The 26,664-nt window shown below is 45.8% G+C and overlaps 1 protein-coding gene across 1 annotated transcript in view; it reads right to left on the bottom strand.

The window, feature by feature from the left end:
- Nucleotides 1–6,617, bottom strand: part of LOC113444953 (maestro heat-like repeat family member 5) — a 46,975-nt gene extending 40,358 nt beyond the window's left edge. The window contains exons 1-6 of the mRNA XM_087923227.1: nucleotides 6,197–6,617; nucleotides 5,036–5,172; nucleotides 4,142–4,252; nucleotides 3,836–3,952; nucleotides 3,050–3,184; nucleotides 1,885–2,025 (exon numbers count right to left, since the gene is read on the bottom strand). Coding sequence (XP_087779353.1) covers nucleotides 1,885–2,025; nucleotides 3,050–3,184; nucleotides 3,836–3,952; nucleotides 4,142–4,252; nucleotides 5,036–5,172; nucleotides 6,197–6,617 — 1,062 coding nt within the window. The remainder of the gene's footprint in view (nucleotides 1–1,884; nucleotides 2,026–3,049; nucleotides 3,185–3,835; nucleotides 3,953–4,141; nucleotides 4,253–5,035; nucleotides 5,173–6,196) is intronic.
- Between the last annotated feature and the right edge of the window lie 20,047 nt (nucleotides 6,618–26,664).

Raw genomic sequence — 26,664 nt, 5'->3', positions numbered from 1 at the left:
GACAATAGGACAGGGACAGGAGGCAGGATATTGCACTTATGCACGCCCCTTGCAGACCTCTTAGGAATGGGTATTGTCTGCCTTCCTTTCCTTCCTTCCTTCCTTCCTTCCTTCCTTCCTTCCTTCCTTCCTTCCTTCCTTCCTTCCTTCCTTCCTTCCTTCTTTTGTTTTTTATTTTACTTATTGATTTGATTTGTCAGTTGCTTACAAGATGATAGGTGTAAGAATAATCATGTGTATGAATACAGGAAATAGGTACAAATAAATGGGGACAATAGAACACGGACGGGAGGCACGATGGTGCGCTTATGCACGCCCCTTACAGACCTCTTAGGAACGGGGTGAAGTCAACAGTGGATAGTTTGAGGTTAAAGGAGTGGGGGGTTTAGAGGATGTAACTACAGAGTCAGGTAGTGCATTCCAGACTCTGTTGCTGAAGTCGTACTTTCTGCAATCAAGTTTGGAGAGGTTTACATTGAGACTGTGTCTGGTGTGTGCTCTTGTACTGTTGTGGTTGAAGTTGAAGTAGTCATTGACTGGTAGGACATTGTGGCAGATAATTTTGTGTGCTACACTTAAGTCTAACCGTAGGCGGCGTAGTTCAAGGTTGTCCAAGCCCAAAATTTCAAGCCAGGTGATATAGGGTATTCTGTTGTGAGCAGAGGAGTGTAATACTCTTCTCGTGAAATACTTCTGGACTCGCTCAATTGTATTAATGTCTGATATACAGTGTTATATCACTGGACATTCTGGGTTCTAGTCCTGCCTTAGGCATGAAAGCCACCTCGGTGACTTTGGGCCAATCACCAGGAGACGGTGAGTTCTAGTTCCGCCTTAGGCATGAGAGGCAGCTGGGTGAGCTTGGGCCAGATCGTCTCTCTCAATGCAACACAAATCACAGGGTCGTTGTGTGGAAAAGAAGAATGAGTATAATGCATGTATGCTACAGTCAAGGTCAGAGAGCACCAAGGACCCCACAGTCCTCATCACATCCGCCTCCCTCCTCTTTCCTCCTCCCTTCCTCCTCTGATTCTCCTCCACTCTGTAAATCTACTCCCTTGTAGTACTGATGATGTTACCTAGTTGGGTCATGAAAGGTCTGTAAGAAAATAACCAAGCTCAGAGAGCGTAAAGCAGGGGTCCCCAACAACCAGGCCGCGGACTGGTACCGGTCTGTGGAACATTTCCTACCGGGCCGCCGGTTTGCTGGGCGCCACCATCTTGTTTGACGAGAAAGTGCTTCCGGGTGAGCTTTTCCGGTTGGAAAGCGGCGTTTGGGTCCTGAAGGAATCCTCGCGCCTTAGTTTCATCGAAGGGGGGGCGGGCTTCGAATGAAACTAAGGCGCGAGGATTCTTTCAGCACCCAAGGCAAGGCGAGCTGAGAGACCGTCCCGAAGCCGTCCCGAAGTGAAGCCCATCGACAAAGGTACAAAGGAGGAATTGAAGGTGGCGGGGAGAAGCGGGGGACGGATGGACGGCCGGTCGCTCGGCTCACGTTGCCTTGTCATGTGTGCTGATGCCGGTACCGGTCCGTGGATCATTTTGTGATGCCAGTACCGGGCTGCGGCACAGAAAAGGTTGGGGGCCACTGGCGTAAAGGGCTCCGCAGCCCTCCTCCTGCCCCTCCCCCTCCTGCCCCTTCTCCCCTCTCCTCCTCTCCCACAACATACCAGTCGTGAAATGTCTGCAAGAAAGCAGCCAAGCTAAGGACTCCGGATTGTCACTGTTCTCATAATTAAAAAGGGAGATTACGAAAGGCGATGCTGGGAAAAAAATCATCATTTTTTTTTTCATTTTAATTCAGAAGGGAGACCCGTGACTCCTCCCTTTCAGAGAAGAGGTGAACTCAGCGTTAAGAGGAACATAGGGCGGAAACCAGCTTACCTTATTCCTAGTCGAATACTGGACCAGAATCTCGGACACAATGTGTTCCATTAAAGGAATCATCTCCTCTGGTTGGGCTCCCATGGCCGCTTGGCCATAGCACAGGATCAAGACTGTGCGAATCTGTCTCTCCGAGAGGTTCTGCGAATCCTGTCAGTACAAAGACGAGAGGAGGGTCAAACTATTTCCCAAAGCACCAGAAGACCAGACAGGAAGCAATGGATGGAAACGGAGGGAGATTCTTGGCCATCCAGGTCATGGTTGTCCCAACGGTTGTTTTTCCTTGAAGACGTTTCGTTCCTCATCCAAAAGAAGCTTCTTCAGTTCTGGCTGAAGCTTCTTCGGGTCTGACTTTGGTCCAAACAGAAGAAGCTTCTTGGGCGAGAAGTGAAATGTCTTCAGGGAAAAACAAAGTCCAGTTGCCTCTGGAAAAAGCACCTTTGGGTCTGCTTGAGATGTTTGTTGGGGCAACTCGTTATCTTCTCTAGCATTATAAAATGCTTGTCCAGGAGATGGAGATGGAGAATTTCCAGCACTGCTACCCGAAATTCTAGACCTAGAAAACCTAGAATTACGTTGCCTTCGGTCTGATCTAAGTATAGTATATAAAATTATATACTGCAATGTCCTACCTGTCAATGAATACTTCAGCTTCAACCATAACAACACAAGAGCAAATAATAGATACAAACTCAAGGTTAACCGCACCAAACTTAATTGCAGGAAATACGACTTCAGCAACAGAGTGGTCAATGTCTGGAATCCTCTACCTGACTCTGTGGTTTCTTCCCCAAACCCCAAAAACTTTAACCTTAGACTGTCTACTATTGACCTCACCCCTTTCTGGGGGCATGCATAAGCGCACCAACGTGTCTACCGTCCCTGTCCTGTTGTTTCTTTTATTTATTTTTAATTTTTCTTATATGTATCCATGTATTCATAACTACATTTTTACTTATACCTATTATCTTGTAAGCGATTGATAAAAATAAATAAATAAAAAAAATAAAAAAATAAAAACCTACAATCTCAGTCTTGGGTCTTTGAGATCTATGACCAGTTGGAGGAGACCGGAGAGACCGGAACACAAGTCCTCCTAAACACCGTGGACGTTCCTTCCCAGAATCCCCCCGCCTTCTTCTGTCCTGAGTTTCTGCAACCCCACCCCTGGTCTCACCTGAAAGGGGGCTTCTAGCAGAGAAGGTCTCCTTGCGTGCATGAAGTGACCAACATCTCTCAGGACCACCAGGATTTCAGGGAGGTGGCAAAATGCAACCATGCCAATGGTTTCAGAGATTCCCTAGGCAAAGTGAAGCTTGTGAATTAGGACATTGGTACATTTTCTTTTTCTTACTCTTTCTCCTCCTCCTCCTCCTCCTCCTCCTCCTCCTCCTCCTCCTCCTCCTCCTCCTCCTCCTCCTCCTCCTCCTCCTGCAAACCCAGGCCCTTCTAGCTCTGATGAAATTACCTCTGGGTAAGAAATGTCTACAACAAAACAACCAAGCACAGAAGCAACAAGGACCCCACAGTCCTCCTCCTCCTCCTCCTCCTCCTCCTCTCTGCAAACCCCAGGCCCTTCTAGCACTGATGAAATTACCTATCTGGGTAATGAAATGTCTACAACAAAACAACCAAGCACAGAGAGCAACAAGGACCCCCACAGTCCTCCTCCTCTCTGCAACCCTCATACACTTCTAGCACGGCTGATGTTACCTACCTGGGTAATGAACCATCTACAAGAAAACAACCAAAGACCTCACAGTTGTCCTCCTTCCCATCGTCCTCTCCTCCCACCTCCTCCACTCTGTAAAACGTGTTCCCTTCTAGCACTGACGACATGACCTAGTTGGGTCTTGAAACATCTCTCAAGAAAACCGCCAAGCTCAGAGAGCACCGAGGACCCCACAAAGATGGAGGGCTCATTCCCTGCAGGGACCCCACTCCCACTCACCTCTCTGTCCGTTTCTTCTTCACAGGAAAAACCTAGAAGCACCTTCAGCTGTTCTTTGATCAGATCCTTCTGTCTCGAATTCCTCAGTTTCATCCCATAGTATTTGTAAAGGGAAATCTGAAGGTCGGAAGAAGAGTCTGTGAGTCCTAGGGAGCTCCACCAATTGTCCAGGAAAAGGAAATACGAGACAAATGGTGATTGTCGTAGCTTGTGGACAGTGGTAAGTTGGCCACGGCAAGTTGTCCTCTTCTGACATTGTGTCTAAGACAACTGCGGTCCTAAAAGTGTAAAACTGAGCATATTTACCTTCTCTTTAGACAAGGACTGGGAAATGCTTTCTTGTTTTGCAGGCTTATGGCTGGTGGACGGATATCCACTTATTTTGCTCCTGGGCGGTTTGTAGTCTGCAGGAATCTCCTTTGTCAACAAGAACAAGAACAAAAAAGATGTGACCCAGTGGAGGAGTAGAGGAAGGAACAGCTTTTAGGGGCTTTCCAAAGGGAGGATGGGTTTCCCTTCTGCCTCAGGATGCATATTGCAATTTGTTTGACTTTTCTAGCTGGGACAGACAGGAAGCACACAAGAAGGACCATCCAGATGGTATCAGCTGGGGCTGGGATAGCTTTGGAGATGAACGGTTGGAAAATCTCTGCCACGAATTGTGAGAAAGGTTGTCGAGAAGAAGAGCATGGATTTTCTTCCTCTGTCTGGAATGGCAAGTAAACAACCCATCTCCAGATGTTGGTAGTTCTTCACCGTCTATTATTGTGGCCTATCGGCCACCGGCCCCTCCAGCAGCCGAATCAGATGAGTAGGAAGTGTCGGAGTCAGGGTTTTAATCAAGTCAACCTGGAGCTGCGAGGGGGAGGGGGGGGAGGGAGGGAGGAAGAGGGGGAGATCCAGCCCTCAGGTCTGGAGGTGGCTGATGAAGAAGAGGAGGAAAAGCTCAGCCTGACATGCACAGAAAGCAGAAGAGAGGAGAGCAGTGGAACTCTATGAGCCAGTCCTTGGGATGGAAGAGTCACCGTTGCTAGCGAAGCCCCGTGAACATTCCACCAAGGCCCCCATAGCTCTGCAAATTCTCGATAAGCACATATGTCTACTTTGGGGATAACTTATCTCCACCAAGGCAGATCTTGATTCTGAAACTTCTCCACGATGGACCTCCAGGCCCACCGTGACACAAACCACCCTGCTTACCCGTAAAGGACGAAGGTGTTCCAACAGGGTGTCTAATACTTCTCTCTCGCCCATCAAGTCCAAGGTTTCTTTGACGGGTCTGCCTCTTAGCGGCTTCTTGCTCTCCCACAATTTTCGGAAGCATTCGTCGGAGAGTTCTGAGAAGAAGAGACAGACGGAGATGGATGGGCAATTCGATGGGACAAGCCTTCTCGAAGCGAAGGGAGAAAAGTTGTGTGCGATCAGGCTGAGCCCGAGGAAGGGGTCAAACGCGTCATAAGTCTTGAGTCCCTGATCCTCACGTTCTTCCACAACCAACTTGAGGACGAACTCTGAACTCCCTTGCAATCAACATATAAAACAGCATATAAAATTAGCCATTAAATATTAAGATTAATTTAGGATGAACTTTTTTTTTTTTAAAAACGATGAGATTAAAACATTGTGAAATTTCAAAGCAGTAAAAAAATATGCCAAGGGCTTTGAATAGGATAGAGCTAGAAGGGTCATTGAAGATCTTCTAATGGAATTTTTTTTTATTCCTTTGAAATTTCACAATGTTGTATTCTTATAATTTATACACCTCCTTTGAAAAAAGGCTAAGAGAGAGGGGTCTTTCCTCACCTCCGAGGGCCAGAAAGAAGATGCTTTTCCCAACTCCACCACTCAAAACTCGTTGACTGATGGGGTCTGCACCATAACTTCCCTGCCTGATGAAGGATGGCTGCAGGATTTGGGTTTGGTTAGTCTAGAGAAAAGAAGGACGGGATATGTGTGTGTGTGTGTGGGAGACCCGATAGCAGTCTTCCAGTATTTGAGGGGCTGCCACAAAGAGGAGGGGGTCAACTTCTTTTCCAAAGCGCCAGAGGGGAGGAAGAGAAGCAACCCATGGAAACTAATCAAGGAAAGAAGCAACCTGGAATGAAGGAGCCACTTCCTAACAGTGAGAACAATCAACCAGTGGAATGGCTTGTCTTCACAAGTCATGGGTTCTCCATCACTGGAGGCTTTTGAGAAGAGACTGGACAGCCACTTGTCTCTCGCTTGAGCAGGAGGTTGGACTAGAAGACCTCCAAGGTCCCTTCTGGCTCTGTTCTGATTGACTGATTGATAGTGTGGGGTGGGCTGATGTCATAGGACAAGGCTGGTTCCATAGGTAGCCCAGCCCTGTAGCGTGTATACCTGGATAAAAAGGCAGGATGGCGTCTGGAGAACGTTTTCTCGCCTGGGCTACGCTGCTCGTCTGAGCCCTTTCCCTCTCGGGCGCCCTTGGCAAGGGAGTGGTCTCTTTCAGGTCTTGCTTGATCTCCACCTGAGGAGCCCTTGGAGGGGTCCTGGAAAGTTTTCTCTGTGCCAAATCAGGAGGCACCAGCGCTGGAGGCTGAACCTTCTTCCTGACCTCCATCGGAGCTGGGGAAATCACAAGCGAAGGCAGGACCTGCGAGGCTCGCTGAGGGGGTGAGGAACTGGATGGCTGGGATCCAGAGAAGAGGGCTTCCTGGTTGACTGACCGCCGTGGGTCATTACTATTGATCTGTGGATTGGACTGTCCATTGCTGTCCTTCTTCTTTAGGAATGGCAGCTTTTTCAACATATTACTCATTGTGGTGTGAAGAGTGAGGGACCTCTAGAACTGGAAGGAGATCCTATCAATAAAGGAGAATGTTTGTAACTCCAGGTTGAAATGAGGGGTTCTTGGTGCTCCTATCTGTCTGTCTATATCTATCTATCTATCTATCTATCTATCTATCTATCTATCTATCTATCTATCTATCTATCTATGATCTATCTATCTATCTATCTATCTATCTATCTATCTATCTATCTATCTATCTATCTATCTATCTATCTACCTATCGTCTATCACAGGGGTCTTCAAACTTGACAGCTTTAAGACATGTGGACTTCAACTCCCAGAATTCCTTTTTCAGTCATGTCAGCTCAGGAATTCTGGGAGTTGAAATCCACAAGTCTTAAACTTTCCAAGTTTGAAGAGCCTTGGTTTATCATCTATCTATCTCATATCTATTTAACACATGTTCTTCCTGTGTCAACTCAGAAAGCTCAGGCTGCCCAAGGAGCTGCTGATCCAGTTCCACAGAGGAATTATTGAGTCTGTCATCTGTACCTCTATAACTTTCTGGTTTGGCACAGCAAACCAAACTAAAAATACACTAAAGAGAGAAGACGACAAGGAAGTAACAAGACAGCAGAGAGAAAGCAGAGCTGCTTAACTCATTCTTTCCACTGGTCTTCACGCAAAAAGAGACCATAGCCCAACCTAGCAAAAACATAACTGCAAAAGACAGACTAGAAATAAAAGTTAAAATAAGCAAGAAAAAAATGAACATCTGTCTGATGTTGAGGAATATAAAGCATTAGAACCTGACAGATTACGTCCCATAGTTTTAAAGGAGCTGGCAGATATTATCTCGGAACCACTGTACCATATCTTTCAAAAATCTTGGAGCATCGGGAAACTATGAGAGGATTGGAAAAGAGATGATCTGGTTCCCGTCTCCAAAAAAGGAAAACAAAAATCAGACTTAGGAAACTACAGACTAATCAGCCTAGCATCACTACCTGGGAAGATACTGGAAAAATTTTTAAAAAAACAGATCTACCAACATCTAGAAACAATAAAGTTATAGCTAGAAGCCAGCATGGATTTGTTAAAACCGATCAGACCAAACCAATCTTATTTCATTTTCCAACCTAGTGACTGTGGATATGGTTTACTTAGACTTCAGCAAGGCATTTGACAAAGTAGACCACAACCTACTTCTTAGTAAGCTAGAAACAACTGGGATAAATAGCATCACCACCAGATGGATTTGTAACTGGCTGACAAACCGTACTCAATGAATAGTCCTTAGTAGGACTGTGTGTACATGAACGGGAAATAAGCAGTGGGGTACCAGGAGGTTCTGTCTTAGGCCCAGTACTCTTCATAAATGTCTTAGACGAGGGAATAGAAGGGGAACTTATCAAATTTGCAGATGATACTAAGGTGACACAAATAGCCAACACCCTAGATGTTGGCTATTCTGGCCAATATAGGCTCAAGATCCAAGATGGATCTTGACAGACTTGAATACTGGGCCCTATCTAACAAAATGAAATTCAGTGTAGAGAAAAGTAAAGTCCTACACGTTGGCAAGAAGAACCAAAAGTACACATACAGATTGAGTGAAACCTGGATCAATAGCAATAACTGGAAGAGGGATCTTGGAGACTTAGTGGACAGTCATTTAAATACGAGCCAGGAGTGTGCGGCAGCAGCCAATGCAATCTTAGATTGCATTAACAGAGGGATACAATCAAGATCACGTGAGATACTACTACCACTCTATAAAACCTTAGTAAGGCCACACTTGGAATCCTACACCCAGTTTTCGTTGAGACTCTAGAAAGAATGCAGAGAAGAGCAACCAGGATGATTATTGGACTAGAGATTAAAACATATGAAGAACAGTTGCAGGAACTAGACATGGCTATTCTATTCTATTCTATTCTATTCTATTCTATTCTATTCTATTCTATTCTATTCTATTCTATTCTATTCTATTCTATTCTGTTCTATTCCATTGCTATTCTATTCTATTCTATTCTATTCTATTCTATTCTATTCTATTCTATTCTATTCCATTCCATTCCATTCCATTCTATTCCATTGCTATTCTATTCTATTCTATTCTATTCTATTCTATTCTATTCTATTCTATTCTATTCTATTCTATTCTATTCTATTCTATTCTATTCTATTCTATTCTATTCTATTCTATTCCATTCCATTCCATTCTATTCTAATTTATTATTCTGTTCTATCCCATCCCATTCTGCAGAATCAAGGTGCAGTCTTACCTGATATTCTAATATTCCAAACTTTGCAAGCATCTACTCTTCGCTCGTTGGATTTCCATACTCATAAAAAAGATCCTCCTCTTCTCCACTCCACTCCGTTCTGCTCTGATCCATTCCACTCCACTCTACTCCATTCTCCTAAGCTATTCTCCACTCCCCTCTCCTCTCTTCTACTCCACTTCACTCTATTTTGCTCCGTTCTACTCCACTCTCCTCCATTCCATTCCACTCCACTCTACTCCACTCAACGTAACTCTCCGCAACTCTCCTCTCCTCAGTTTTGTCTTTATATCTCTGCCCCAGGGGCCATGACACCACAGCATTGTTTATGCCAGGGGTCTTCAAACTTGACAGCTTTAAGACTTGTGGACTTCAACTCCCAGAATTCCTCCTCCAGCCATGTTAGCTCAGGAATTCTGGGAGCCTTGGTTTATGTTCTCATGGGGGACAGACAGCTGATGTCATGACCCAAGGGACCTCTTACTTCCCAAGATAATGGGGACAGGATGTGGAGGGGGGCAGGGGTCTCCTATTGAGCTTGTCTTGTTTTTAATTTATTTTATCATCACATCATATCATTAATTATATTATAATAAATTTAAAATAGTCCCTTTGAATAATTTAAACAATACAGTCAAAAGACAAATAGAGGCAGATGCAAGCATTTGATATTGACTCATCAGTACCTATTTAATTAAACCTATAATATATGCAGGAAAGCAACCAATGGCAAGCCTTACACCCATGGCATAGATTGACAGAAAGCCATTTCTGCAACCACCAGGTGGGCTTCAAAGGGTTAATGCCAACTGCCTCAGCAAACGGCAGGGAACCAGAGTTCCAGAGATCCGTTGGCATAGCAGAACTTTAAATGCAGAAGTTTGATCCACCTGGTGACCCACAAGTGTCTTGCCGAAGAAGGCATTTTATGGCCATGATTTGGTGGTGACTCGACACTTAAACACCTTAATTTTTTTGTGCTGTACCTGCTTACAGGGCAAGACTTAAAAGCATGAAACCAACAATTAAATCGGCGAAGACTTGGACTGAGGAGGCAAAGCTAAAGCTACAGGCTTGCCTTGACTGCACTGATTGGGATGTTTTCAAACATACCTCTGCAGACTTGGATGAACTCACAGACACTGTAACATCATGTGTCACTTTTTGTGAAGACCAGAAACCTGAGAATACACAGTGACAACAAACCTTGGTTCACAGCTCAACTTAGGCAGCTACGTCGTACCAAAGAGGAAGCCTACAGAAAAGGTGATAAAATCCTGTACAATCAGGCCAGAAACATTATTAACAAGGGAGATCAGAGCAGCAAAAAGAAGCTCCTCTGAAAAGCTAAGGAATCAGTTCTCAACAAATGAACTAGCAAACATATGGAAAATTCTTAAAAATATCACCGGTTACAAGCAAAACCTCCTTCCCATGCTGAAGGAAATCTACAACTGGCAGATGACCTGAATGTGTTTTACTATAGATTTGAGAGAAAACTATTGCCACACATCTTCACAATCCCCATCTCAGACACACGGACAACAGCCAAGCCTCCAACAATTTACCCAATCCCATTGGGCCCACCACATCTGCTCATTACAGAGAATGAGGGGCAAGGTCTATTTCGCAGACAACAGCCAGGAAAAGCACCAGGCCCAGACAAGATAACTCTTGCTTTAAAATCTTGTGTCCTCATCTTCAGCCGCATCTTTAGTAAATCACTAGAGATGTGCAGAGCGACTGGGGTTTTTCTCTCTTAGATAGGTTGCCTGGTGTTCTAGATTTTCTAGCCTGGCACATGGTTTGGTGAAGCTGAAGAGAGTGGCAACCTTCATTCTCCTCCACTCATCTGGAACTTATCCAGCTGTCTCTAGCGGGGCTCAAGGATCACCTGCAAGCTTACACACTGTTTTATATCATCATAACCTGTTGTGGCTGAACTATTTCTAAGCATTTTTGACCAAGTTAGACTTCTGCAGGTGGTACCCAGGCCATCTTGATGGGAGAACAAGAGCAGTTCGTCGTGATTTAGTTGACTTACATCAGGAAAATACTTCACTAGGTGTGGGATCAGTCAGATGGCCTGGTATCCATACGTTTCCACATCCAGGTGTCGGAAGACAAATTGAAGCGTCCTCAGAGCTTCGCTGGCAAAACTCTTATCCGGATGGCTGTCACAGTTGACGACAGGTTGTATAATCCCCCGCAAAACCTTAGTCTGGATGAAGCAGGAAGAGAAATGAGCAATTAAACAGGGTCTCTGCCCTTCTCTGAGTCTAGCAGAGGTCACGACAGAGAAGCCCACAGAACATGGAATCCCAGGGTTGAAAAGGAACCGGGCGATCTTCCAGTCCAACTGCTGCTGCTCAAGCAGGAGACTCGACACCCCTGATGGAGAGAACCTACGCCACGCGTGGCAGATGTGCCACGCAGAGCCCTCTCAGTGGGCACGCATGCCACTGCCAGCTGCTTTCCTGGTTTCTGGCACACCGGCCAGCTGGTCTTTGCGGGTGCCAGAGTGCTGGGAAACGGCTCCAAAAAAGCAGCCAAAAAACAGGCCATTTTTTTCAGGCTTTTGGGGGGGGGCTGTTTTCAGGCCATTTTTGAACCTTTTTCTGGTTCATTTTCAGGCTGTTTTCAGGCCATATTTGGGCCTTCTTCTGGGCATTTTCAGACCTTTTGGGGGGCTGTTTTCCAGGCCATTTTCAGTGCCATTTTTGGGCCTTCTTCTGGGCCATTTTCAGGCCTTTTGGGGGCTGTTTTCCAGACCACTTTTGGGCCTTCTTCTGCACCATTTTCAGGCCTTTTGGGGGCTGTTTTCAGGCCGTTTTCCAGACCATTTTTGGACCTTCTTCTGCCCCATTTTCAGGCCTTTTGGGGCTTTTTCCAGACCATTTTTGGGCCTTCTTCTGCGCCATTTTCAGGCCTTTTGGGGGCTGTTTTCCAGGATGTTTTCAGGCCATATTTGGGCCTTCTTCTGTGCCATTTTCAGTCCTTTGGGTGGCTATTTTCCAGACCACTTTTGGGCCTTCTTCTGCACCATTTTCAGGCCTTTTGGGGGGCTGTTTTTCAGGCCGTTTTCCAGACCATTTTTGGACCTTCTTCTGCCCCATTTTCAGGCCTTTTGGGGCTTTTTCCAGACCATTTTTGGGCCTTCTTCTGCGCCATTTTCAGGCCTTTTGGGGGCTGTTTTCCAGGCTGTTTTTCAAACCATTTTTGGGCCTTCTTCTGCGCCATTTTCAGTCCTTTGGGTGGCTATTTTCCAGGCCATTTTCGGGTCTTCTGTGCCATTTTCAGGCCTTTTGGGGGCTATTTTCCAGGCTATTTTCCAGACCATTTTGGGGCCTTCTTCTGGGCAATTTTGAGGCCTTTTTCAGGCTGTTTTCAGGCCATATTTGGGCCTTCTTCTGGGCCATTTTCAGGCCTTTTGGGGGCTCTTTTCCAGGCCATTTTCAGTGCCATTTTGGGCCTTCTTCTGGGCCATTTTCATGCCTTTTGGGGCTGTTTTCCGGGCCGTTTTCCAGACCATTTTTGGGCCTTCTTCTGCACCATTTTCAGGCCTTTTGGGGGCTGTTTTCAGGCCATTTTGAGGCCTTCTTCTGCGCCATTTTCAGGCCTTTTGGGGGCTGTTTTCCAGGCCGTTTTTCAGACCATTTTGGGCCTTCTGGGGCATTTTCAGGCCTTTTGGGGTCTGTTTTCCAAGCCATTTTCGGGCCTTCTTGGCCATTTTCAAGACTTTTGGGGGGCTGTTTTCCAGGCCATTTTCCAGATCATTTTGGGCCTTCTGGGGCATTTTCAGGCCTTTTGGGGGGCTGTTTTCCAAACCATTTTTGGGCCTTCTTGGTCATTTTCAAGACTTTGGGGGGGGCTGTTTTCCAGGCCATTTTCCAGATCATTTTGGGCCTTCTGGGGCATTTTCAGGCCTTCTGGGGGGCTATTTTCCAGGCCATTTTCCAGACCATTTTGAGGCCTTCTTCTGGGTCATTTTCAGGCCTTTTTGGGGGCTGTTTTCCAGACCATTTACTGGCCATCATTTTCTGGATGAAGCGGGGACAGAAATGAGCAATTAATTCTGGTGATCACAGAAAAAGAAGTGCAAGATCTATTTATTACACAGACCAAACCCAGGGAAAGCCCCAGGGTCAGACAAGATAACTCCTTCTTGCTTAAAAGTCTGTCCTGACCAATTGGCCCCTATCTTCACCCGAATCTTTAATCAATCACTAGAAATGTGCTATGTTCTTTCTTGCTTCAAATGCTCTACTATCATCCCAGTGCTGAAGAAACCTTTCACCAAGGAACTGAATGACTTCAGACCAGTTGCTCTAACATCTGTAGTTATGAAGACCTTTGAAAGGCTTGTACTGTCCCACCTGAAAACCATCACGGATCCGCCGTTAGACTCCTTGCAATTTGCCTACCGAGCAAATAGATTGACAGATGATGCTCTTAATATGACTCTGCACTACATCCTACACAATCTTGAATCTCCTAAGAGCTATGCAAGGATCCTCTTCATTCAATACCATCATTCCAGATATTCTTCTCACTAAACTAAATCAGCTGGCTGTACCCAACCACGCTTGTAAATGGCTCATAAGCTTCCTAACAGACAGGAAGCAGCAGGTGAAGCTAGGCAAAATCACATCAGATACCTGCACAATTAGCACAGGAGCCCCCACAGGGCTGTGTGCTCTCTCCACTTCTCTCTAGATACCAATGACTGCATCTCAAAAGATCCCTCTGATAAAATACTGAAGTTTGCAGATGATACAAGAGCGATTGGTCTCATTTGAGGCAACAGTGAATCTGCATGCAGACAGGAGGTTGAACAACTAGCCTTGTGCTACAATCAGAACAATCTTGAACTAAATACACTAAAAAAAACGGTAGTAGATTTTAGGAGAAACCCTCCTATATTAGACAACACGGTATCAACAGTAGAGACCTTTAAGTTTCTAGGTTCTATCATATGTCAAGACTTTAAAAATGGACACCTAACATCAAAAATGTCATCAAAAAAGCACAACAAAGAATGGTCTGTATATAATGTTTATATAACGTTCTTTCTGTGCCAAGTCAGAAAGCTCAAACTGCCCAAAGAGCTGCTGGTTCAGTTCTACAGAGGAGTTATGGAGTCTGTCATCTGCACCTCTATAACTATCTGGTTTGGCTCTGCAACCAAACAGGACAGACACAGACTTCAGAGGATAATTAGGACTGCAGACAAAACAATTGCTGCCAACCTGCCTTTTTTGGGGAATCTGTATGCAGCACAAGTCAAAAAGAGGGCTGTGAAAATATTTACAGACCCCTCACATCCTGGACATAAACTGTTTCAACTCCTGCCCTCAAAATGACACTATAGAGCCCTGCACACCAGAACAACTAGACACGAGGAGAGTTTTTTCCCGAATGCCATCACTCTGCTAAACAAAAAAATTCCCTCAACACTGTCATACTATTTAGTAAGACTGTATTATTATTCTTCTTCTCATGCTTCCTAGTACCTATCTCTTCCCACTTATGACTATTACCATGTTGCTTGTATCTTCACAATTTATATTGTTTTATTTGTTTCCTAGTATGGCTTGATTGCTTATTAGTAACCTATGACTATCACTAAATGTTATTTCTCATGAGTCTTGATAAATGTATTTTACTTTTTCTTTATGCATACTGAGAGCTTATGCACCAAAGACAAATTCCTTGTGTGTCCAATCACACCTGGCCAATAAAGAATTATATTCTATTCTATTACTCAGGGCTGTTTGGACCCATTTCTGAAGATGCTCCTTTATTCTGCGAGCCAAACACCTATCGATTCTGCCCATGTAATTGTCTCCACAATTACAAATAAATTGGTAAACACAATAAGTTTTGGTGCTGATAGGTTGTGCTTCATGAATGAATGAATGAATGAATGAATGAATTCTTTATTGGCCAAGTGTGATTAGACACATAAGGAAATTGTCTTGGTGCATATGATCTCAGTGTACATAAAAAGAAAAGATACATTTATCAAGAACCATAAGGTACAACACTTAATATAGTCTTAGGGTACAAATAAGCAATCAAATCATAGTAGGAAACAGTCTGTCAGCTTTGGAAGCCATATTCCAAGTTGCCATATAGCCTGAGAAAGTGGGAGGGGGGTGATTTCAATTGAGAAGTTCTAATAGAATAGAATAGAATTCTTTTTATTGGCCAAGTGTGATTGGACACACAAGGAATTTGTCTTGGTGCAAATACTCTCAGTGTACATAAAAGAAAAGATACATTCATCAAGAGTCAAGAATCATCAGGTACAACACTTAATGATAAGTAGACAAAATGAAATTCTTTTGTTAGTTCAAGGTTATTAAGTGTGGCACAGGATGGAAAAAGGATCTTACTCTGGGACGGATCGTGATTGGTCCATGTGATGTGACGATGGTAAAAAGAGGGTAGATTGTAGTTTGGGACATTGTGGGAAGCCTGGGAAACTTTTAGTTTTGAGATTTCACAGATGTGCCAGGTGCTATTCTAATAAAGGTATTTTTGAGTTGGAGTTACTGATTGGAATGGAGGTTTGCTGGAATGCTAACGTTATCTTGAAACTTCCTTAGACCAGACCAGATGGCTTTTAAAGCAAATTTTGACAGATCCCTGGTTTGCTGAGCATCAAGCCAATTTGACAATGAACAAGGGATTAGCTTGGAAAGGGGCAAAAATTTATGTACCCAATACTTTAAGACTAATAGTACTGAAGGGTAGCCATGGTTGGCGATGGCGGGGGAACACTTTGGGTTCTTAAAAACCCTGCATTTAGTCAGGAGGCAGTTCTGGTGGCCAAAAATGAAACCTGACGTTGAAGACTATGTGAAAAGCTGCTCAATTTGTGCCACAGAACTGGAAAAACCCCTGACTTCCTTCAACAAGTAGCTGAACCAATGAAGCCGTGGGAAGAAATCGCGATGGACTTTATAGTAGAGTTACCTGATAGTGGAGGGAATACAGTGATTTTGACTGTTATCAACTTATTCTCTAAGGAAGCCCACTTTACAGCCTGTAACAGACTACCTTCGGACTACCTTCGGCTAAAAAACTTGTAAAACTGTTCATGAAGCATATCTATAGGCTCCACGAAGTGCTTCGTACAGTAATCTCAGACCAAGGTTTACCTCTAAGTTCTGGAGGGAGTTTTTAAAGTCCATTAGCTAATTGATGGAATGGCTTCCCTCCAGATGTTATGGGAGGGAGGGAAGAAGGAAGGAAGGAAGGAAGGAAGGAAGGAGAGGGAAGAAACAGAGGGAAGGAAGAAAGAGGAGGAAAGAGAGATGAAGGCAGGGAGGAGGGAGGGAGATGGGAAGGAAGGAAGCAAAGGGAGAGAGGGAGGGAGGAAGGAAGGAAATGAAGGAAAGGGAGGGAGGGAAAGATTGGAGTGTCCCTTTTGTCAGTGCCATTGCAACATTCAATGGTCACTAAATGAGAACTATTTTCTATTTCCTTCCTCTTAATGGCTGACTGTGTCATCTCCTAGTAGAGGCTTTTAAGAAATGTCCCTTCCTTTGCTTTGCTAATGCTCAGTATCTCGACTCTTCTTCCTCAGCTGCTGTACCACCAGGAGATTGGACACCATTTTACATTGCGACACATTCTGGTTGCTCTTAACAAATGGATGACCCAGCCATACCTTATCCTACAAATATTTAGCATCCAAGAACTGAGATACCTACTTTAGCACCCCTTGGAGGTAAGAGATGGGGTGCAGGAAGCAACTGACTTTCCAGGGAGTAGCAAGGGTGACCTCACTCTCTGGGAAGTCCACAAGGCTGGGAGGGATAGAAGAAGGAGAAGGAGACAACCGCCAGAAAGAGGAAGGGACAACCCTGGAAGATCTGAAGGATCCACTTGAGGACAGATCCTCTTGGAGAACGCCAGAAAGCAGGACGAGAAGCAAGGGATGGGAACGAAGCAAGGAGAGAACCAACCCAGATCTAAGGAGAAATGTCCTGACACTGGGAACGATTAATCATTGGAACGACTTCCTCAGAAGTTGTGGGTGCTCCAACACTGAACGTTTTTAAGAAGAGTCTGGATAGCCATTCATCTGGGATTGCATAGCATATCCTGTTTGAGCAGGGGGTGGGACTAGAAGACCTCTGAGGTCCCTTCCAACTCAGCTCTTCTGTTAATCAGTGGAACCGCATGCCTCCAGAAGTTGTGGGTGATCCAACATGGGAGATTGTCAAGAAGAGACAAGACAGCTGTTTATCCAGAAGAATATAGGGCAGCAATGGAGAACCTTTTGGGCACCCAAACTGGAAGACCCGCACATGTGCGTGCATGAACGCATGCTGAAGAGCCAGAAAACCAAAGACCAGCTGGTTGCTATGCACGTGCCTGTTTGGGGGGTATTTTTCAGACCATTTTCAGGGGTGTTTTCCCTTAAAAACAGACTGAAAATGGCCTGAAAATGCTCCAGAAAATGCCCCCCAAATGCCCTGAAAAATACCCTGAAAGAAGCTGGAAAAATGGCCTGAAAACAGCCTGGAAATCTGCCCCCCAAAGGGGCTGAAAATGGCCTGAAAATGGTTTGAAAAACCGCCTGGAAAACAGCCCCCCAAAGCCTGAAAATGCCCAGAAGAAGGCTCAAAAACAGCATGGAAAACAGCCTGAAAATGGACCAGAAAAAGGTTCAAAAATGGCCTGAAAACAGCTCCCCTCCCCCCAAAAGCCTGAAAAAATGGCCTGTTTTTTGGCTGCTTTTTTGGAGCCGTTTCCCAGCACTCTGGCACCCGCAAAGACCAGCTGGCCGGTGTGCCAGAAACCAGGAAAGCAGCTGGCAGTGGCATGCGTGCCCACTGAGAGGGCTCTGCGTGGCACATCTGGCACGCGTGGCGTAGGTTCGCTCCATCAGGGGTGTCGAGTCTCCTGCTTGAGCAGCAGCAGTTGGACTGGAAGATCGCCCAGTTCCTTTTCAACCCTGGGATTCCATGTTCTGTGGGCTTCTCTGTCATGACCTCTGCTAGACTCAGAGAAGTGCAGTGACCCTGTTTAATTGCTCATTTCTCTCCCTGCTTCATCCAGACTAAGGTTTTGCGGGGGATTATACAACCTGTCGTCAACTGTGACAGCCATCCAGATAAGAGTTTTGCCAGCGAAGCTCTGAGGACGCTTCAATTTGTCTTCTGACACCTGGATGTGGAAACGTATGGATACCAGGCCATCTGACTGATCCCACACCTAGTGAAGTATTTTCCTAATGTAAGTCAGCCAAATCAACTATCCTCTCTCTTTCACTCTTTTTCTTCCATTAAGATGGCCTGGGTACCACCTGCATAAGTCTAACTTGATCAAAAATGCTTTGAAATAGTTCAGCCACAGCACTGTTAGGATGATATAAAACAGTGTGTAGGCTTGCAGATTATCTCTGCACTTCTATAACTGTCTGGTTTGGTTCTACAACCCAACAGGACAGACACAGACTTCAGAGGATAATTAGGACTGCAGAAAAAACAATAACTACCCACCTGCCTTCAATCGGACTTGTATACTGCCCGAGTCAAAAAGAGGGCTGTGAATATATTTACAGACCCCTCACATCCTGGACATAAACTGTTTCAACTCCTTCCCTCAAGACAACGCTATAGTGCACTGCACACCAGAACAAGTAGACACAAGGACAGTTTTTTCCCAAACGCCATCACTCTGCTAAACAAATAATTCCCTCAACACTGTTCAACTATTTACAAAGTGTACACTACTATTACTGTTAATCTTCTCATCACTCCTTATCACCCATCCCCTCCCACTTGTGACTGTATGACTGTAACTTTGTCACTTGTATCCTTAAGATTTATATTGACTATTTCCTATGATGATTTGATTGCTGATTGTACCCTATGACTATCATTAAGTGTTGTACGTTATGATTCTTGATTCTTGATTCTTAATTAATGTATCTTTTCTTTTATGTATACTGAGAATATTTACACCAAGACAAATTTCTTGTGTGTCCAATCACACTTGATCCATAAAGTATTCTATTCTATTCTATTCTATTCTATTCTATTCTATTCTATTCTATTCTATTCTATTCTATTCTATTCTATTCTATTCTATTCTATCCTCGAGTCCCGCTAGAGAGCTGGAGAGGTTCCAGATGAGTGGAGGAGAATGAAGGTTGCCACTCTATTCAACTTCCCCAAACCATGTGCCAGGCTAGAAAATCTAGTACACTAGGCACCCTATCTAGAAATAAACCCCCTCCCACCGCTCTCTATATCTAGACAAAATCTAGATAGGTGTTGCTTGGTCCCAGGCCCTTTAAGATGTGTGGTCTGTGTTATGTTGCGGGAATGAGACTCAGGACACCAGCTTGACTGTCAATTGTTTTATTTCCTTCTGGGACTGAGCACCGGAGAAACCACGGCAGCCCTTTTTATAGTTGGGCTGCTCGCGGCTGTGGCCAGTGATGGCTCTTCAAATTTCCCACCACCACGGACCAACCAATTACAGGTAAGTATGTTAATACAGTGGTCCCCAACCTTTTATGTGCCACGGCCCGGTAGCAGCATCACAAAATGATCCGCGGCCCGGTACCTGCATCAGCACGCATGACAAGGCAAGGCGAGCCAAGCGACCGGCCAGCCAGCAGTCCCCCACTTCTCCCCGCCACCTTCAACTCCTCCTTTGTACCTTTGTCGATGGGCTTCGCTTCGGGACGGCTTCGGAACGGTCACTCGGTTCGCCTTGCCTTGGGTGCTGAAAGAATCCTCGCGCCTTAGTTTTGTTTGAAGCCCCACCTTCAATGAAACTAAGGCACGAGGATTCCTTCAGGACCCAAACGCCACTTTCCAACCGGAAAAGCTCACCCGGAAGCACTTTCTCATCAAACAAGATGGCGGTGCCCAGCAAACTGGTGGCCCGGTAGGAAACGTTCCACGGACCGGTACCGGTCCACGGCCCGGTGGTTGGGTACCCTTGTGTTAATACATAACACCCCTCCCCACCTGGTCTGGTCCAACCAATCTGAGCCTCACCTACCGTATGTAATCAAATAGGTAGGCGGGGCTTTTATGGTTTCTATTGAACCTGGGCAACTCAGTCGTGGGTTGGCCTTGGACTATTCGAACGGGTCTGTTGTTCCTCCCGTCCATCTTCTTGGAACCTCCTGGAAGGCTGAGTCAGCCATGCCGCTCCCACCAGGAATTTCTTGGCTGGTTGAGTTAGTGCAGCCGCTCCCGCCAGGGATTGCTTTCCTGCTATCCTTCTGGACCTGTTCCTGTCTGCCCAACCTGCCTTCTCCCCCAGTCTCAGGTACATGTTTGCATTTCCTGACTGGGGCTAGTGTTAGTATTGGTTGTTGTGTAGTTGTCAGGGTTTGTTCTGTTATTTCTCTTGTTTGTGGAAGGTCTCCCCCTCCCTTTCTACTTGTGTTTTGTCTGTTTGAGGGGTCTCTCCCCTCTTCTCTGGTTGTGTTTTGTTTGTTTGAGGGGGTCTCCCCTCTCTTCCGTGGGTCTGTTTGGGTCTCCCTTTGTGGCTCTAGATCTGAGCTACTCTATGTGCCTCCTCCAGCTCCTCCTGTCCTCGGTGTCTACCCTGTATGAACAGGGCCCAGTTATCTGGATCACTTTTGCTGGTATCCACAAAGGTTCCTCTGTAAGGTTTTTTGCATATACTGGGTCCCCTGTTTGAAATGTGCAGCAATTACTGGAGGAGTCTGCTGGTTTTTCTGGGCTATATGTGGGGTGTAGTCTTATCTAGGTGTGATTTTAGTTTCTTCCCCATTAGTAACTCTGCCGGACTTTTGTTTGTTGTAGCACTGGGTGTCATGTGCTGAATGCTTAGTAGCTTATCTATCTTTTCTTGTGTGTCCCCAGGTGCTAGCTTTTGTAATATTTCCTTTGTGTAATGTACCATGCACTCTACCCATCCATTCGTGGCTGGGTGTCCCAGTGCTGTCAGTGCATGCCTTATCCCATGTTGTGCTAGAAACCCTTTGAATGTTGTTGCCGTGAACTGTGGCCTGTTGTCAAAGTCCAGTTGCCTTTTTTAAAAGTATCTTTGGGGCAGCCATGACCTACATGATGGACCATCTCCATGGACATTGAACTGGGATGAGGTGACCCTGAGAATATCTATGTCTCTGGAGATTCTCCATCATTCCGGTCCTTTTCCCAAAAGACACCTGGACTTTCTTAGTGTTTTCTTTGAAAACTTTTCTCCTCTCATCCAAGAAGCTTGGATGAAGTTCTGAATGGAAGAAGCCTCTTGGGTGAGAAGCAAAACATTTTCAAAGGAAAAAAGAAAACCAGAACATCCCCTTGCTTTTTGGGAAAAGCACCTTTGAGGTAACCACGATGTGGATGTTTGAGAATTTAACCAAGAGTTTGAGAATTTAACCAAGAGTTTGAGAATTTAACCAAGGGGATATGATCATATTTTGTAAATACCTGAAGGATGTCATTTGAGCCATGCTCTCCTCAATGTGTAGGACACAAGATAGTAGAGTTTATAGGATGCTAGAAAAGAAAGTAAGGTCAGGGGTGTCTCTTTAGGAAAGTTCACAGCTGTTGGGTGGCCTCAAAGATCTCCCCAAATTTGCTTGGACAAGTACGTTCCACATGAGCTTCGAGCCATGAGAACTTTCACTTGAGGAGTCCATGTTTGTCCCATTTTCAGTTAAAGACACTTTGATGCCCTTTGGTTCTGGAGGATACAGTCCATCCAGCCTAGGACATCAAAGGATGTTGCAGTCCCACCTACCTGGAAGATGGCTTAGAGGAGGGAATAGAAGGGGAACTCATCAAATTTGCAGATGACACTAAACTGGCAGGAATAACCAACACCCCAGAAGACGAGCTCAGGATCCAAAGAGATCTTGATAGACTATTCAAAATTTCCACTACTGGTTCTCCAGAACTGGTCAGAACCTGCTGAAGACCACCTCTGTTCTTGTCCTGCTGCAAGGATCGCCTCTCCTTCTAATGTAAGAAAGTGAAGACTCTTGAAACGAAGTATTTCAAAAGGAAGCTTTTATTAAGCAGAAGTGAAAGCACGCCATTCAAAACAATGTCTGACTATCCTTAATCAAGACAAGTAGAATTCAGCAGTAGAGACCCTTGCCTTTATCCAGATGTGGATTCAACCAATCCACAGGTGTGAAGATGTTATTATACCGGCTGCACTGAGAAACAGATAAGCATACGTTACCATGGCCATCTTCCGCTGGCTATTAAAGTGAAACAACCCCAATGGCCCTCCCTCCTATATATACCCTCCAAGAGGTGAGAAAATCTCAGGGCATGTGATGACCCAGGGTGGGATACAAAACAAACACAGTCACAGAAAACAGGTGAAGCCCCTTTTATTCTTTCACTTTGCTTCCAAGCTCTGAATATTCTTGATGGAAGCTAAAAAAACTCCCACACAAACAGTTACAAGAAGAAGGGAAAAAGCAACACCAACCAGGCACGATAAGGGCTGGAGGACGTCCACAGATAACACACACTGGGAAGGACACTAAACTCAGAGAGGAACCATAAACCAGAGATATTTCCACACTTTATTTCCGGTGCTCGCCCGTACACATGTCCGTCCTCTTATTCAATTGTCACAGCTGCAGCCCATGAAGAGGATCAAGGCCCTCTCCTCCCCCATAGACCACGTCTCTCCTTTATCCTCTCCTCCCTGCATGCCCTAGGATGGATAGGGGATGGGCCTGGGTCCTCCTCTGACTGCCCAGCCAGCCTCTGCCCTTCCCCAGCCTCCTCCACAACCTCCGGAGCCAGACTTCCACTCCCTGTCGGCTGTTCCTCTTCTCCCTCAGAGTCAGTCTCCACCATGGGCTACAAGTTATAAAATATCAGTTGTCACAAGCAATATTAATGAATCGAATCCAAGTCCTCCCAAATGAATGGCAGTATCATTTTTAGGGATCTGACACCTACCTTCAGGGACTTTGGAGAACAGGCTGACCTCCTCTCCAGCCCACCTTACAGGGTTGTTGTTGTAGGGAAATAGGAGGAGGAAAGAGTATTAAGCACGTTTGCCACCTTGAATTACGGTACCTAGAAAGTATGTCATATAGGTTAGTCTTCGATTTACAGCCACAATTGAAGCCAACCTTTCTCTCCTCAAGCGAGCCATTTGTCAAGCGAGTTTTGTCCCACTTTAAGATTATTCTGGCCACTGTTGTTAAGTGATCCCTGAAGTCGTTAAGTGAATATGGCTTCCCCATTGACGAAGGGAATCTCATGATCCTGGGACGCAACAAGTGTCGTAAATAGGAGTCCTTTGCTTAGCATCTGAATTTTGATCATGTAACCATGGGAATGCTTCAAAGGTTGAAACTGTGGAAACGGTCCTAAGCGGGGTGGGATTCTACTGGTTTGGAATGGTTTGTGAGAACCGGTTGTTCCGGTGAGTGTTTGGCCCTGCCCACCGGCCCCTGCTCTTCCTGTACTTTATTTCCTGGTTTTTTTTTTTTTAGCATAGCCGCTCCTCAGCTGTTTCAGCCACCAGCACTGCAGTAGAAGGCAAGTAATTCAGTTGAAAACGGGCTTTTAAAAATGTAGAGGATGCATCACGCACTCACCGAACCAGTTGTTGCACCGGTGGGTGCTAAGCAGTGGCGCGTTTCAAAAATTTTTTACCACTGCTTCAGTGGGCATGGCTTGGTGGGCGTACTTTGCGTGCGCGCGCACACTTTGCATGGACACGCGTGCCAAGTGTGCACTTTGCACAGGCACAGAGGCATTTCGACTCACCTCCTGCAATCCTGCCCTCTCCCTGTTGCGTCAGCAGCTGCCACGCAGCAATCAGTTGTGCCTCACAATGTAGCTGTGCTTCAAAAGCAGAACCGGTTCAGTCTCCGCTGCTCATCGGCGCTACTGGCTCGGCAAAACTGGGCCGAATTGGTAGAATACCACCGCTGGTCCAAAGTCATTTTTTCAGTGCCATTGTAACTTTCAACGGTCACTAAATGAATTGTTGCAAGTCGAGGACTGCTGGCAAAGCTGGGATAACAATCTAATAAATGAAGAATGTCCAACGGACCATTTCTAGACCTGCTGCCCAAAATGCAGCTCAGTGTTTTTTCAACTTTGTCGCCTTTAAGAGAGGTGGACTTCAACTCCCAGCATTCCTAAGTTAGCCATGCTGGCTGGGGAATGCTGGGAGTTGAAGTCCATCCCTCTTAAAGGGACCAGGTTGAAAAAAAAACACCAATTTAGATTAACAGCCAGGTTCAACTGATGCACGATTCTACCCAGGAGAAACCCTAATTCCTTCATATCTCACTTTGCCTGGTTGTAAAAGTTAATGTTTCATGGGCAGAGATGGAGCGGAGCTGTGTGTGACCCTTGTTAGTCTGATGAAAAAGATGACAAGCAAAGCGACCTTTGCAATGCTGCTTGCTGAAGCAAGGATAAAATGCACGCCGGACTAAAACCCAAGATTATTATCCGGCGCTATTTGCAGGTAAGCTTGGAAATCCTGACTGAAAAGGCAAACAAGGGGTCGTTCTCGACTTATGACCATAATGGACACTACAGTTGTTGAGTTGTGAGGGCCCTGGAGAGGCCCAGGGTTTGTTTGTTTTTCCAAAGTTTTTTGCGGTGGTCATTAAATGAACATGGTGGGTAAGTAAAGCAACGGTTTGCGACGGGCCTGTTTTGCAGAAAACTGAAAATAAATGCTGATTTTGGGAACGTGCGTCAAAAACCGGGGTCATGTGACCACGGAAAGCCGCCAACGGTCGTAAACTGAAATACATGCTAAATACCTTTGAGCGGTCTGCAATAACTTTGAAAGGTCACTAAACAAGGACAAGCTGTATGAGGAGAGTCTGAGTATGAACCTGAGTATGAAGACTACCAGGATGAAGACCGTCACTCTGGGATGTATGTTTCGTATGGAGGCTTTGTTTCTTTTTCTCTGAAATCCAGAACCTTCTAGATGGTTGAGAACTTCGAGTGGAATCTCTTAACGCAACAGTTCTCAATCTTGGTCGTTCGCCCTGTTAATGGAATGGTTGTGGGTGGTCTATCGCTGGAGATTTTTAAGAAGAGATTGGACATCCATCTAAATAACAGAATAACAGGGTTGGAAGGGACCTTGAAGGTCTTCTAGTCCAACCCCCTGCTCAGGCAGGAAAAACTATACCATCCCACACAAACGGTTGTTCCATCTACATTTGAAAAGCTCCAGCAAGGGAGCGGCCGCAACTTCTGGAGGCAAGTTGTTCCGCGGATTAATTGCTCTCATTGTTAGGAAGTTTGCGTTTTCATTCCAGATTGCTTCTCTCCTGGATTGGTTTCCATCCATCGCTTCTTGTCCTGTGTTGTTGAGGTGCTTTGGAGAGTAGTTTGGCCCCCCCCTGCTTCTTTGTGGGAGCCCCTGAGATATTCTTTTCATTAAACTAGACACACCCAATTCCTGCAACCTTCCTTTTGTTATAGTTTTACCTTCCGGTCTCCTAATCAGGGATGGGATTCAGACGGTTTGGGACGGTTCGAGCGAACTAGGTGTTAAATTTACATCTGGTTGGCTGAACCGGTAGTTGAACCCACTAGCTGGCCCTGCCTACTCCACCTCTCCCAGTAGTCTCCACGGGGCCATTTTGGGTGCAGGTAAGTGCAGGGTCCATGCAGAGGCTCCAGAAGAGTGAAAAATGTCCATCCTGGAATTTCCAGAAGTCAGGAAATGGGCCTGTTTCCAGCTTCCGGAGGGCCTTCGGAGCGCGGTAGAGGCCATTTTCACCCTCCCAGAGGCCCAAGGGAAGCCTCCAAACTCTGGGGAAGATGAAAAATGGCCCTCCCGGAAGTTCTGGTAAGCCACGCCTACCATGGCCACGCCCACCCAGCAACCGGGCAGAAAACCGGTTGCTGGGATTTTTGAATGCCACCCCTGTCCCAATGATCTTTATTGCTCTTCTCTGCCCTCTTTCTAGAGTCTCGACATCTTCTTTTACATCGTGGCGACCAAAACTGGACGCAATATTTTAAGTGTGATCTTTCCATTTGTCTGAAATGGTATAGAGTCGTGATGGCGAACCTATGGCACATGTGCCAGAAGTGGCACACCGAGCCAACTCCACCGGCATGCGAACCGTTGCCCCAGAGCAGGTCCACTGCGCATGCGCGTGTGCCACCCGCCCACCCGCTGATCATCAGGTAGCTGCTGCACATGTGTGGGGACAGGGCGCATGCAGGAGATGTGCGCACATGCGCAGAGATGCACAGGGGTCATGTGTAGAGGTGCAGAGGCGCACGGCGTGCAAAAAAGAAGGTTGTGCATGCATGCACATGGGGTGTGTGGGGCGTGCTGGCATGGGTGCGTGCACATGCATGAGGACAGAAAGGTTAGCCATGATTGGTATAGAGTTTCCTGCTTGAGATGGAAGATGGACTCGAACAGCGGTCGCCAACCGGTGGGCCATGAGAAAATTTTGGTGGGCCGCAGAGAAATCTCATCCCCAGAGCACCCCCACAAAGCAATTAAACGAGGCTGCACAGAAACACAAGGCTGCGCCATCCACATGGCCTGTGGGAACCCTCCCCATCCACTCACTCTTTACCTGGCAAACTTGCCTGCTAAATTTCTATTTTTCTGACCATCAGCTGTTCTGCTTTGTCGGGAGATTTAGATTAGCTAGGAAGCAAGAAATGGTTGGATTTCTTGCTTTCTAGCTAGTCTTTAGATCTTCGGCTCCGCTTTTAAGCACAGCCGAACCTCCCTTTGGACTGAAGGTTCTATTATTCAGTGCAGACTCACGGCAAGCAAATTTGAGAGAC

The sequence above is a fragment of the Pseudonaja textilis genome, chromosome 2, assembly GCF_049901715.1.
Source record: "Pseudonaja textilis isolate UNSWEBS1 chromosome 2, rPseTex1.2, whole genome shotgun sequence".
NCBI lineage: Eukaryota > Metazoa > Chordata > Lepidosauria > Squamata > Elapidae > Pseudonaja > Pseudonaja textilis.
Note: the sequence above shows the minus strand (reverse complement) of the source record. Positions and strands in the feature narration are given on the sequence as shown.